Consider the following 15,036-nt stretch of genomic DNA (forward strand, 5'->3'; position numbering starts at 1 on the left):
CAACCCTGGTGACTGATGGTGATGACCTTTAGTAAGGAATTGAGCTATAGTCAAAGGTGTAATACGGGAGATGGTAAAGATTCTGAAAAATGTTGATGAAAACCCTTCTGGGTTTCTTTCTCGCTATCAGAAAATCATACTCGCACGTGGGTAATAATATACATTTATAAACCTATTCAGTTGATTTTTCAACGTGTTTCAAGAAGAACCAAATAAAACTTTTTTGCCTGGTGTGGGCGGCTTGCTACCATACGTACTGCCCAAGCACGGCCCTGCCCATGCCCTGCCCAGCTTGGCCCTGCCACTGCCCGTGTCCACTGGTGTACCGGTTGCACCGTGAAGGTGTACTACTGGTTTGGATGGAACATTCGTATGTATCTCATCGCATCCCGAATATTTACAGTGGCAAGGCCAAATGCACAGATAAGATTATATAACTAAATCTGACTGTATAACAAATTTATTATTATTTTCAATGATTTTGAAAAAAAAATATTGCACAATACTGACATCTAGCGAAGTTTTTACGGCGTTCAAAATATTTTTCGGTAAATGCTAGGTCGATAAAACAGATTATTCTGCTTTCTTAAATATGTTTGTGTTGGCAATATGTATGGGGTAACTTGACTTGTGGCCCAGTGATGCAATTCCTACCGAAATTTCGGTAGATCTACCAATTTCAGCTAAACTCTACCGATCTGCATAGATATTCTCTAAAAATCTACCGAAATTTGAAAATTTCGTTTCTAATGCCGGAATCTCACGGGGACAGTACAATACTATTTTTTCCCAACTCCTGACCCACTGTCTTAGTGTGTCAGTGCAAAAAAATATAACTATCCCTAAAAAATATTATCATTTGACGACCTACCGATTTTTGTCACCAATCTACCGAAGTTTTTGTGATTCATATTTATTATGAGAAAACTTATTTTTAAAAATGTCTGCAATTGTGCGTTCAAAGACTTGAAGGCCCTCTGAAATTATTTCGGTTCAGTAAGGAGTCGTTCCATCGAGTCCATTTGGCGCCATAGAAACTGTATACTAAATATTATTTTACGCTTCCCTGCATTGTCGGTCAAATTTCTCTGGCCAGAATCCTGCTAAGGAGGGTTCCCGTGCTTTAGAAGGGACGGAAGGAAAAACTTAAATGTTCTATAAGCTTTCTATAAGGAGTTCATTGAGAGTGAAGGAAGCTTAGATGGTTTCTGAAGGAGTTTTCTTCCTGTGAGGCTTTTCTCTCTCTCTCTGTTTTTTGCGGGGAGAACCAGGGGAATCTGATTAGGGGTTAGTTGCGTACTGCGTAGGCTTGTTAAATGAGAAGACTTATTTTTAAAAATGTCTGAAATCGTGCCCGTATCGTTTCAACTCTTATCTACCAATTTTCATTTTCGCTGCGTGGCATCACTGCTTGTGGCTTGTTTTTTACATTTTATTTTGACATTTAGGATATGTGCGAGTTCGAGTCCACGTCCTATCTTTTCCAAACATGTAATTTATCAAGTGGATCAGAGATCTTCTGATCAGTGATTATCTGTACAGTACTGGTCAGCCGTTCATTCGACACATTGAAATTTGACAATCTTGAAAGCAAAATATTTGACACTAACTTAAAATGTTTCCAAGAAAAATCTCGGAAATATAGTGCTTTTACAAATACAAATAATAAAAGTAAGTCGTCTTAAAGTAACAGAAAACAACGTTAATCTTTACATATTTGCTTGCAATCGTTTTTATTGAGAACTGTACGTAATGTGATTTTTACTTTAACATTTCAAGGGTAACTTAAATTTCTGCCTTTGCGAAATGATGTCATACTGTTCATTCAATTATTTTTTATAACTTTTGCAGCATGTCGTGGCTTAGCGATTTGGCAGACAAGGCCGAGAATTTACTGAATAAAATCGACCAAAATGCCGCCGCTGTCATCCATGAAACAGAAAAAAAGATCCATCAAAGTTTTTCAACAGAATCGGACAATACAAATAATACAGAACCTCAATCCTCACCATCTTTTAACACACCAGTTTCTAATGTTTCTAAAACAGACTTGAACGATGATAGAAAACAAAGTATATTGAAAGGAAAATCTTTGAAAAGAATTGGCAAGAAATATGTTGAAGCCAGTGACGCAGGGTCAAGGAAAATATCTGATTTGAAACTTTCTCCAAGTTTAAGGACATCTAGGTCAGCAGGAAATTTCACAACAATAGTTGAAAAAGCACCGCAGAATAATTCTTATAAGAAAGGTTAGAAATGTTCTATTTAACTCGATCTGAAATCAGTTCTTATCCACAGAACTTCTGCAGCATTGCCATGCCTTTTCAAAAATAATAGCAACAGATTTTAACTTACTTACTTTTCTAGATGAGCCAGTTCTCATAGATTTGGAGAATGGTACAGAGGAAGAAGAAGTAATAAGTAGATCAGCTTTCCATTTGAATGGAGATGAAAATAGCTCCACTGCTTCACAGAGCTCTGATCACTTTACCAACATGGAGAATGAGCTGCTGCGTAATGAAATATCCGTGGTCAATAACGAGGTGTCATTGCTCATAGCAAAAGCTAAGAATGCTGAAAAGGGTTTGTATTATTTTGTTATTTGAAGAAATCTATAGTCTATATTATTATTTAGTAGAGTATTACTTATTGACACCAGTGGCTGCTCGTGACTTTTGGGTGTACTAGAGAGCTAATATCACAAAAAATGGCATTATTGATGTTGTATCCGAAGACGATTTTTTTTTCTACAGTTCCGTTTTTTGTATGAAGATTTTCAGGAAATCCGTGCAGCGCACAGCCAAACAGAAAATCTTCATACAAAAAACGAATTTTTGAAAATAAAATAAAAAATCGTTTTGAACTAATAATAATGTAATGTAATAATGTCGAATTTGTCAAACTTAGCACCTTATCACACTAAAAAGTCACAAGCCGCCACTGATTGACACAGGTGATTCCTACTTACAAATCAAATATGTACAATTATTTCCGAGCGCTGGCATCACCAAACCAGTGCGCCTGTTGCCTGTTCACTATTTCTTGTCTAAATGGAGTTCTATGGATTATCAAACACTGAACAAATAATCATTCTGAATTTAAGACTCACAGGCTTATCAGGGGGGTATAACTCGGATGGAAAATTGGAACCGAAATATTGTGACATCATATGATTGCCTAACAATATCCACCAATGAAAAACTCTGAAAGTCTATTCCATAGACTGTGTATAGTATAATAAGTAGGCTCCGAATGAGAATTTTAAACATCTATATTTTGGTATATCTATGGTTTTTTAGGACCAATTTATATCATACAAAAAGCTCGAAGATATCGAACTACTGAGAGATTTATTTGTGAGTATTATATTTCTGCCCTGATGATGAACACCCTTGCAGTGTTCATCATCTGGGCAGAAGCGACATCATATTGCTGCGTAGACATGCAAGGAGATGTCTAAGCATTTGGTAGCAGTCAGATTTACTTAGTCTTTATTGAAACCCTGATACCTATAAGTTGGTTTGAGACAGTCAAGGGGTATTTAAAGTGGTTATGGTTTTGTGGGTATTCTGTAGGTGGTAGAGAGAAATAAAAGTTATTAAGTATATCGACTTAGTCTTTATTCACTGTATTAACTGATAATACTCTATCAAAATGAATGAGGTGTGGCAGATCTCATTGATCAATGCCGATGATATGTCCGATAGTTCTTACTCGTAGTGTTAAAGAGAAGAAGATTGTAGTACTCTCAGAGAGGTTGTTGTCATCAGGAGGTGAAGACCATGGATCTTCCAATATTCCTCTAGGCCGATGCTCAACGCCGTGTAGGCGGAGGCTTCTGTCGGTGCACGGGGCCGTAGACGCGAGCATCTCCGGTCGTAAGTAGTTAAGAGTGAGTGAGTACTAGTACTAGTCTGACTTGAAGACTTCGTTCTCGTAGTAGATTGAAAGCGCCTGGCGCTGCCGGCGACGCGAGTGTCGCCAGTAGCAATTGTAGCTCAGTTGTTACGGCTAAGAGCGAATGAGTACTAGACTGACTTGCAGATGACAGATGCGGCGTTTATATAGGTCCCCTGGTGCGGTGTCTAGGAGAGCGGTCCCAACAGTACTAGAAGCTGTGGAAAGCCGGAGTGTTTTCGTCGTACGCCTAGAAGATGGCGCCTCTTCCTGGAATTGGTCAATGAGTATTCATACAGTTGTATGTCTGCGAGGTTGCCGCAGAGTTGCGAATCTGCAGCGGGGTTGCTACAGATTACCTAATAATAGTTTTTAATTTTATTTTTAGTGGCTGAAGAAAAGGGCAAGAAATTAAACCAAATGGAAAAAGAATATGCCCTGGCTATTAAGGAGAATGAAAAGCTACTGGGAAAGGTTTTGGAAGTTGAAAAGCAAACTCATGGAGCTGCAAAAGATTCTTTTGACACTGCGCATCTTGAAGAAACTATCCGGTTTCTTGAAGAAGAGAAACAAAATTTACTTGAAAAGTGAGCGATAAAAGATGTACTTTTATTATTGTCGGATTGTATTAAAACAATAACAATAATACATATATTATTGTCGAAGTCGGAATGTATTAAAACCATAACAATAATACATATTAATATTTTAGCTATGTATGAGAATTCAACAGTTTCAGGAAAGTATACATTATCACTCTAAATAATGCAGTGCTTGAATCATAGATAATTGAAACAAGGGAGATGTGCCACGAAACATTATTAGCATGAAACCGTCTGCACAAAAGTGTCACCAACATCATTCACCAAGAATAATGCAAATGCTCATATACGAACAGCAGTGCCCCGCCTTTGTTTCTACCTGCACACCAAAAGCCTAACTTTCATTGGCTCCGCTGCTTTGATAGTCCGTGCAGTTTGGGCGTATCTTGGCGACAGTTGACACGCTTCCATGCCATATCTTCTTTTGTATCTATTAGCTAATTTTAGTTTGAATAATGTGAAATAATATTCATAATCTTAATTGGATTTCAGGGTAAAGGACCTTGAAAGATCTGAAATTGCAAATATTTCCACTACAGCTGAATTAGAAGACGATTTAAAGGAAACTGAGATAAAGTGTAAGGGGTTAGAAGAAAAGCTGGACAGGACAAAAGTGGAATTGGCTCAGATACAAACAGAATGGAAGAACTATAAAATACGGGCAAACAGCACTCTCTTGATGAAGGAGAAGATCATCGAGGAATTGGGAGGAAGTGGAGGAGAAAACACAGCGGATGATTTAGCCAACACCCTCAATACGCAAATCATTCAATTGAAGTAAATTTAACAGACTTTTAATGTTTTTTTTTCTTCTATAATTCCTCTAAGCATCTTCCGTTGAAATCCCAGTAAAATAATAACAGCATTCCCAAGATTCCAATCTTTAAGGGAATCTATCATATACTAAAAGCACCGCCTGTTTCTGCATAGAGTGAAGGGGATTTTCAGGTATTTTGGATCACCAGATCAGAGGTGGCTACCAAATTCTATAATGGGCCGCCTTTGCCTTTTGTACAGGGTCAGCAGTTGCATTCTATGATGTATTAAAGTATATGTTGGCCCTGTACAGTACACTGAACTTCCGAGAGGCTAACTTAACTCTGGCTTTGATGGAGCATCTATTAGGACGGGTTGTTTCGGATAATTTGAACAATTCTTCAAATTTCAAAGTTAATTTTCAGGTTCTGTGAAAGATTTTTTCAAGTTCTGTTTTTATTTCAGTTCTGTCAAGCAACTACCCTATGCTGAAATAATAACAGAACTTGAATAGGACTTTCACAGAACCCGGAAATCAACGTTGAAATTTGATGAATTGTTCAAATTCTCCGAAACAACCCGTCCTTAGTTTTAAAAAATCTTTGTTTCTGTGAATACTTAATGAATTGATTGTTTGCTTCAGATTGGAACGTGATGACGTCACAGCGGAGTCTGCCAGATATCAGGCTGAGTGTGAGAAGTTATCTAAAGAACTCGAGCATTTGGAGACCAGGACCACCTCCACGGAGAGACAACTCTCGGCTCTAAGAGAGGCTTTCAGACAAGAAAAGGCGGCAAAGGAGATAGCGGAGCACACTGTCAACAGCCTGAGCAAAGTAAACAACAGATTTTTGCAAAATATTTAAAAAATATTCCAGAGAACTATTTGCTAAAATTAGGGTCTTAGATGCTATATATGGAAAAATAACCTGCTGGTGGCTTCACAACATCAAACACACTCCGGCTTTTCACCAAACATGGAATGCGTGGTCCCTAAAACTAGAACCAAATTCGCACAATGACAATTCTGGTTCATCGCTCTTAAAATATACAATGCGTTGAGACCGATATAAAGTTAAATACATAATACTAAATATAATATAATATGTCATTTTTATAAATGTTGAACATTAGCGGACTTAGGTGGTACCCTTGGGGTACACCAGATTTTGAGAAAACATTGTTGATTAAGATTACTTGATTGCGGTTACTAATGTAAGATTTAATCCATCTAAACAGGTCACCATGTATACAAGCTTTTTCAAAAGAATTTAGGGTACTACGCGGTCGAAAGACTTACAGAAGTCTGTATACATAGTATCAACATGCTCTTTGTCAACTATCTTGCTGTGCCAGGTAATGAAAAGGGCCAGGTTGGATGTCGTAGACCAACTTCTCATGAATCCGTGCTGATTCGGTGTAATGATTGTGGAAATAGCCAAGTATAATTGATCAAAGACAATTTTTTCAAGAACTTTTCTTACAATAGGAAGTTGGGAAATTAGATGGTAATTTTTAACATCATGCTTATCACCAGTTTTATAGATAGGTCTGATAATGGCTGATTTCAACTTGAGAGGAAACGTTCCTTCTTTTAGTGATTTTTTAGAGATGGCGCAAACCGGAAGACAGATATAGTTACTACAGTTGCTTGTAAAAATTCCGGGTAGCCTATCAATACCTGGTCCTTTTTTTAATATTTTTGCTTGAGAAGTATTTAACGGTGATTTCTTCATTTTATGTGTTGTTCAGAGGATCCTCCTTATTAATAACATTGTGTTTTGGAAATTCATTTCTAAAGACCGTTGAGAAGTAATCAGCAAACAAGTCTATAACTTCTTTGCTGTCGTCGATAGGTCATTTGATGTTGTTTTAGAGAACATAAAAGATAATTAAATACTATGAAGTTTTCCCATAATATATAAAGAAGTTTTGTTTATTTATTCTCTGAACAACCTTATCAAATCAATAAAATTTCATTAAAATGTCACAACTCAATGTTACGTGCTTGCTTTGAAGACATGTATATAAAATTATGTACTCTTATCTTCATGTGAATTGAATTTAATATGTTGCTGTTTAGCATTCATTTAGATATTACAAAATCGTGTTTCCATTTGTGTACTTATCACCAACTTAAATCTGTTTTCTATTGCTTTCCAGGAATTGAAATCTATGCAACATGAAACTGCAAAACAAATCTCATCATTGCGTTCCAAAGTACGAGAAAGTCAACCCCGAGACACTGATCATCTTTTAAGGTAACTTCGTACTGTGTATAGACCATAGATAATAGAAACAATGGGGATGGGCCATGAAACATTATTAGTATGAAACTGCGCGCACAAAAGTGTCGCCAACATCGTTCACCCGTGCTACTGCAAATGGGATCTATGCATCTCGCCTGGTTTGAGCTTCACACCAAACACATAACTTTTACTGGGCCGTCTCTTGGATATTCCGTTTAGCTTGGTCACAGACAGACCATGCCATACCTTCCTTTGTTTGTGTACTGGACACCTACGCCAGTGACATTGACTGTAAATGCCGGTTTCCTCTGGGGGTACCTTGGGTAAGGATTTGCAAAGAAACACAACTTGCGAAAGTCGTCAGACAACTGACTGGTTGGGTTGTATTTATTGGGTTCGAATTCAATGATTTCTACATGTGTTAATGTGGAGCAATTATTCTTAAATCTAAACAGAAATATGGTAAGCGTCACAGCGCCAAATTAATTCCTAAGGTCCCACGGTATGTCGTGCGAGTAATTCATCCTTGAACTGGCGATAAGACACATGTGCAGTGATTAAAATCTTATCATCGTACGAGACAAGCCTCAAAGGAGTCGGCATCGTAAAATGTGTGACATCAGACAGATATTTATTTTCTTGGTTATTTAATAATTATTTAGGTACATATATCCATCTGCTGTCCGGTACAGTTTGTATTTATATGGGAAGTCAAGAATTAAAGTTTTTCACAGTTGAGAGATTTCTCAACTTCTTATAGTGCAAACAATACATTATTATTATAGTTCCGTATGCATCCAAGCCTTTATGCCATCTCCCCATATTTGGCCTTATTTATGTGACACTAGCCCAGTCTGTATATTTAAAAAAATATATTTATTAAACATAAAATAGGTCCACTTCATGTGATCTAATATAAACATAAATTTTTACATTTTCATTTGAACGTTGCTCTATTTTCTAATATTATTACATACATAATTTAAAAAAATTCTGTAAACACGCTTAATCTAGGTATTTTTTAATTTCGCTGGGAACTAAACCATACATTTGGATGTCTTTAGACGGTAAACAATTCTGTGTTTTTGACTTGTTTAATATTTTTAGTGTAATACTTTCTTTCTGTCTTGTATGGTATATGTGAAAGTCTTTATTACATTGCAGTTTGTCTCTAAAGTAAGTTGGTAGTATATTGTTAATTTGTTACCTATATTACTGAGACAGAGAATACCAAAACAGCAAGATAGACATGTGCGGTGTAACAATTAAATTAGTAAACTTCAAACTCACCTAGACCTGTCAAGAACTACTATCAACACATTGACATATTAGCCTATAACATCAGTGCTTCTTCACATTTCCTGCAGCTATTCATTCTAAGTTGTATGTGGGTAAGTGATTTTGCCACTTACAACTGAAAAGTAAATTATTTGTGTTTACAATTGGGTTATAAATCTAAAATAAAAGCAAATTGAATGCTCAAAAAATGAATACTTGATATATTTAAGTATAATATGGATGTATATAATCATGGTAAAAAAAAATAGTGCTCACCTCCAAAACCACAAAGACATTTTATTTTTCACCGATGACACACGACCCAACCCATTTTACAACTCGCTGACAAAGAAATATAGTTGCTTTTTTTTATAAGTGGCAGTACATTCCAATGTTTCTAATATTCAAAGTAAAATTCACCATAATTCTCTCTTAATTAATTGTACGGCCAAAAGTGATAATGTTAAAATGAGGACATAAAAGGGAAATTCCGGAGATACATCATTGGAATACGAAAATAGAGAAACATTTACTGTTTTATTATATACAAGAATTATCCTGTAGTTTCAATAGGTACAATGTCTGTTGTCTGTGAACATTGCTCTGCTTTGAAAAGGAAGGATGTATCTGTTGTGTAAATATGTGTTGCTTACAGGGAAAAGTAAAATTAGAGGAAATTCTTCCTCCACCCGAACCAAATAAATTCGAACTTGAAACCAACATGAAAGTCTCATTGTCTACACATGAAAACGGCTTTTTGCATGACTTTTCTGTAGGCCTTTTCAAGATATACAATTCCGTAGTACATTATTTTGTTGTATCTTCTAAGGTTTAGCCAGCGTTAGCAATGTAAGCGCCTGAAAAAATATTTTTTTGAATTGATTAGAAAACGTCAACCTTTCTATACTTTGTATAAATATAATATGCATAATGAATATAAACCTTCCGGAAGAAATTCTCTAAACGATAGTGAAAACCATATTAAAATCTGTTGCGTAGTTTAGGAGAACTAAACGCACAAACAGACAGACCCGAAAAGCGACTTTATTATATACTATTTAGAGATGTTTAACTTGATTTAATGATCATTAAATAAAGTAGCGTAAATACTTCAAATGGTCCAGAGAAAAAAATATGCAAAACCCAAAATATTAGCAGTTACGTGCTGCAAAGTCGTCATGCTTCTAAAAGCAAAAAAAAAAGAGTTTATTTTTTTTGTATTTTTTCACGTTACTTCTAAAGCTTAAATGAAAATAGCAAGTGGATAAGTTACTTTATTAGCTAAAATTGCACAAGCAACTTTAAAAACATTAAACTTTTTTTAAATTTACAAAGACAAAACTTGAGAAAAAGTGGGCTCATATCTGATTTTACAATAAGTTTAACAGTATGTAATTGAGTTTTAAATTAAAAATTATTTAATACTGTCTTCTCTCAAGATAAGAATGCAATCGAGCTTTGAATTAGTTTATATTGGTAGCATCGATGACATGTTCTGGAAGTTTGCTCCATGCATCCACTACTCTATTTGCAAGAAAAGCTTTCCTAGGATTGGATGCAAAAGGTGTTTTATTAATTTGTTTTGAGTGTCTACGGAAATTAATATTTTTGTTGGTGGTGAAGATTACTTGGATGCCAGGCCAACTACCCCTTTCTCTTCTTTCTTTTAACATTGATAATTTTAGTTCCTCGAGTCTATCTTCATATTGCCGGTCTTTCAAACATTTATGAACATTTCTTCAATTGGCCACAGCAGTCAGTGGAAGATCATAATAAAATATCCTGTTAATAATCTACTGGCTTCCTCAGTGAATTTCTATCATTATTGATTGGTTGCCTTCCATTAGGTTTTGAACTGCCTGCGACCACTTAAGTTTTCTCACTTCAGCGGATAGGGGCAGAATTTAACTTATGAATGAAAGATGTTCTTTGACATAATGAGAATACACTTATTTTACAGTCAACCCATAACAAGTTCCATGAGTGTGTCGGAGAATGGAGAGGACAGGTTCCGATTACTGACCCAGGCCTTAGTGGGCAAGCAAGCTGCTCTGGAGAGCATCACATCAGATCGGAATGCGCTTCGACTACAGTTGGAGAAAACTGAGGTACAATTTTTTATAACAAACCCATCATACTTTTTTTTCCATTATTTGTGATTAAAGCGTAAAAACTGTTATTTCCAAAATGTTAAATATACAGTAGGTTCAAGTGACCCAACGAGCAAGAGCAACTTGCAATGAATGATTTAAAACTAATTTACAATAACTGTAATGTATGGAAAAGGACCCTTGATTTTATTAGTAGTGTCCTCCATAACACGGTTTAACTCCTAGTGTGGAGGATAATAAACAATCTCTGTAAATAAATAATATGTTTAGATTTTAGATGAATAGTAAAAATAAATTTAAGTTGCTTAAAGGTCCACAGATCGCATTACTTACGTAACTTGGGGTATTACTCTTTTTGAAATATGCTCACACTGTATTAGAAAAGATTCTCGCACAGTAATATTTTTTATTGTTTTTCAGAATAAATACAGGTCTGATTTAATTACAATGCGAAACAACCACCAACGGATTATACAGGTCAATGACACAGATGATGGTGAGTGTTTTTTTTTATAATGTTGAAGTAATAAGTCACGCATTATTAATTTGACTACAATGTGGATGAAGCAGTATTTCAAATACATATATCACATTTATTTTCCCTGTATTTGCCTCTTATCAATATTTCTCCTTCCATTATTAATTTAACAGACGTGTATTCTCTGGTACTGAGTTTATTGGAATTATCTGGGCCCTTTATAAAGTATCTTACATTTTGAAAATTAAAAGAGTTCATAAAAACTTTAAGTTTTTTTTGTGCGCGACTACGGAATGTATCATTATTTTTACCCATCTCATTTTATTCTAGGTATAAATAACTACCAATCACTAGAAACGCGCACATGTATATGTTTTGCTCTGTTAAAATATTTTTAATTTAATCAATGGCCACGTATCAAAGAGTGAGATTCTGGCACAGATTAACCTATTTGTGCCAGAGTCTCACTCGGAGTCATCACCACAATTTGTTGTATTGTTGAGCGAATCATTGAAATTTGTACCCGAATTCGCTTGTGGGGAGAGCGAACCACTATCTGAATACGATGGATGACAAATTCGGCATATTCTTCCAAACCTACAATGAGTTTGAAAGGTTTTTGGCACTACATACTAAGATTCATACTTATAAACATATTTTAAATTTTATATATTTATTAGTAAGGGGATTATTAATAATAAATTAGGTTAACCTGTAAAGTTTTAATTCATGTATAAAATAAATAAATTATGGATAGACGTCCAAATGTATAGACTAGCCCATCAGAGAAAGGAAAACAAACAAAGGGGAGGGGGTGTGACTGTCCCTCTTTCTGTAATTTGTCAATAAATGAATATGACATCTCACTGTTTAGTCCGCGAAAATAAAATCTCCTCGCTACGTACTAGTCCTTTTACAATTTGCTGGATGCGTAAAACACTAAAATTACCAAATCGTGTAAGCAAAAGCTCGGGCTTATTTCCAAAATTTAATATTTTGTTACACTATTTAGTTAGGCACTTTTACAAAAAAATATGGTCACGTTGTTTGCCTCTAGCTCGTCAAAATGATACCCAGATTACATATTAGGGCAAGTCTATTAATTTGGATGTCTATGGTTAAAACCACAGACATATGAATATATAGACTAGAAATTAAAGATGAGGGGTAAAATCAACTGTTGAAGAATAAAGGGGATAAAGCTGACTGTGATTCGTCAATAAATCAATCTGACAGTATATAGGCATCTCGCATTATAATATCACCATTTAGTTCTTAAAAGTAAAATCTGCTTTTGAATGAATAGACATTTTTACATGGGAGCGCAAATTACTCGCCACGTTATGAACAAATTTGCGAAGTCCAAATTCGGCAAAATAAATTTCTTCTATTTTCAGAGTCGAATATTTCGTTTACGTATTTAGTTAAGACACTTTTATAAATGTTCATAATTTACTTCCCAGCAACCAACCAGCTTTGTGTTTCGCGTCCATCGCGTGATAGTATATGTTTCTACAACTGATCCATATTATACGATGTGAATATGCTTAAAATAATGCTTATATATGGAATGTAATACGACAATTGGGTTTATTCTCTTTTTCACATCTATTTTTACAAGTTTTCATACCACAAGCCACCATTTTGCCGTGTTATTTCGTAAAATGAACCGATGATGCCTCGACCATAGTTCGCACAAGAATGATGACGTCACGTTTTCTAAATTCACTTGAGGCCATACGCGAGCCCGGCCGGCTCCAATGGAACCGGTATGGGGAGTGGGGAATAATACGCTTTTAATCACTTAGGGCAGGTCTACTAATATTCATGTGTCTATGGTTAAAACAGTGTTTTCAATGTGTAGTTCCCATTCTATTATAAATTTGACAAGTCATAAGTTAATAGTTAGACATATCTGTTGCAGCAAAAGCCCGGTTTCCGCCCATGATGCAGGAAAACCCCTGGGACTCCAACTTATCTCGAGGTGTGAAGAAGGCGTATTCTACTCTGGACAGCTTCAGTGTGAGGGTCGGGGTATTCTTGAGGAGAAACCCTTTAGCAAGGATTTTTATAATAACTTACATGGTAAAGATATTATTATGTGATCAATAAATACTTTTTCGTATAATAATTATTTTAACCTGCTTAACGTGGTTGCCTCATATGTTATCCATGAAGTTTCACTGAAACACATACATACAAGATAATCATTTCAGTTGAAGTGCAATTTTTTAATACCCATGTCATACCAACTCGCAGACATGTCATTGAGGCAGCGTTGAACCTCATCTTTCACCTTGTCGTTATTGCTGAAGCGTGTTTGTGGTCTTGAAAATTTGAGGCACCCATCTTGCACACACCTTCCAATATTTTTTACATTATTGGAAGGTGTGCACAAGATGAGTACACCATCAAAAATTAATTCCAAAAAATGCTCAGCAATCGCTGGTTAAAATCTTTCTGGTACTCGCTGTTACACCCTGTATACCACAATTTCAAAGGGACATTTTAGGTTGAGTAACTTTTTTTTTTACGCAATAGTTATTTTAGTAAATTTATGACACGTTTAAGTTAACTATGTAGCTAATAACAATTTTACAAGTATATGCTTAGTTTTAAATAAGAACAGTAATTAAAATAATATATATACAAATACGAACAAGTTCTGCTGTGTGATTATTATTATGCATCACAACTCTCAAGTTTGATAATGCCTTCAGAGGGCGAAACCGTCAGTGAATTTTGAAATGTTTTAACTTTAAAATGTGATGCTAATGTTAATTTTATTTAAAAGAAATAAGAATTCAATGCCTGAACGGGACAAAAAGTTTCATTTTCATAGAGCTGTAAATAAAATTACCATAAAAAAAAAAGTCAATTTTTATTGACTTGACTGCTTTCTCAATTATCGTGAACCGGGGCAATAGAGTTGATAATATATAATCCACTGAAATAATAAAAAAAAATTTTTTTACAGATTATTCTTCACTTCTGGGTATTCGTTGTTCTGTTTACGTACACGCCAGAAGTACACAAAGATATACTGCCAAGGCCATAAACACAGATGATATTCTATCCAGGATGCAAGTCATGCCATATTGTACACACATTATAATACTTCACTACCCATAATGTGTGATTAAAATTGATGATTATTATACTTTAGTGAGAATCTGTTTATACAAATAAAATATATTTTATGTTAATGTATTTTTCACTTTACATTATAATCAATGAAGTTACAATATATGTATATAGACGTGCTGTAGAAATCTCTAAGTAGCAAGCAAAAAGTATGTCATTGTAGTGCTTTCGATTTTGTAGTTTAATATTTAATTTGTTATAAATACCCTCAAATTACTTATTGTTATCGATTGATTATTATAAAAAATTATACAATTGTTTCCCGCCCAAAGATTTTATGCGTCATTACGAGAGTATGGGTATCAATGACGTTACAATATATATATAGACGTGCTGTAGAAATCTCAAAGTGTCAAGCAAAAAGCAAGTCAATTGTAGTGCTTTCGATTTTGTAGTTTTAGTACTAAACTGTCACGCATCACGTAAGGTTGTGTGCTACCTCTAAGTAAATTACCTTAAAAAGGTGCCAAAATGCCCTCGTGTGTAATGAGGAAGTGTTGCAAACTTACCATGGAAAAAAA

At 35.1% G+C, this 15,036-nt stretch overlaps 1 protein-coding gene across 2 annotated transcripts; it reads left to right on the forward strand.

Annotated features, from left to right (window-relative positions):
- Positions 1 to 1,428: 1,428 nt before the first annotated feature.
- Positions 1,429 to 14,577, forward strand: Golgin84 (golgin A5). Of its 2 annotated transcripts, none has more exons than XM_089640016.1 (11): positions 1,429 to 1,671; positions 1,852 to 2,249; positions 2,368 to 2,583; positions 4,286 to 4,484; positions 4,992 to 5,276; positions 5,899 to 6,091; positions 7,419 to 7,516; positions 10,743 to 10,890; positions 11,314 to 11,389; positions 13,281 to 13,456; positions 14,349 to 14,577. In XM_089640016.1, the coding sequence occupies exons 2-11, from the start codon at positions 1,853 to 1,855 to the stop codon at positions 14,427 to 14,429; spliced, it is 1,869 nt and encodes a 622-aa protein (XP_089496142.1). In that variant the 5' UTR covers positions 1,429 to 1,671; position 1,852; the 3' UTR covers positions 14,430 to 14,577. The 2 variants fall into 2 exon arrangements, with proteins under 2 accessions (XP_089496142.1, XP_089496143.1); XM_089640017.1 differs by having other exon boundaries at positions 13,296 to 13,456.
- The last annotated feature ends 459 nt before the right edge of the window (positions 14,578 to 15,036 follow it).

The sequence above is a fragment of the Hesperophylax consimilis genome, chromosome 15 (genome assembly GCF_061612785.1).
Source record: "Hesperophylax consimilis isolate HC1 chromosome 15, BYU_Hcon_1.0, whole genome shotgun sequence".
Lineage (NCBI taxonomy): Eukaryota > Metazoa > Arthropoda > Insecta > Trichoptera > Limnephilidae > Hesperophylax > Hesperophylax consimilis.

Coding starts and splice junctions, on each gene's coding strand:
- Golgin84 (XM_089640016.1), top strand. CDS start 1,853: ATGTCGTGGCTTAGCGATTTGGCAGACAAGGCCGAGAATTTACTGAAT. Junction 2,584..4,285: donor AGCTAAGAATGCTGAAAAGG/GTTTGTATTATT, acceptor TTTTATTTTTAG/TGGCTGAAGAAAAGGGCAAG. Junction 11,390..13,280: donor GGTCAATGACACAGATGATG/GTGAGTGTTTTT, acceptor GTTAATAGTTAG/ACATATCTGTTGCAGCAAAA.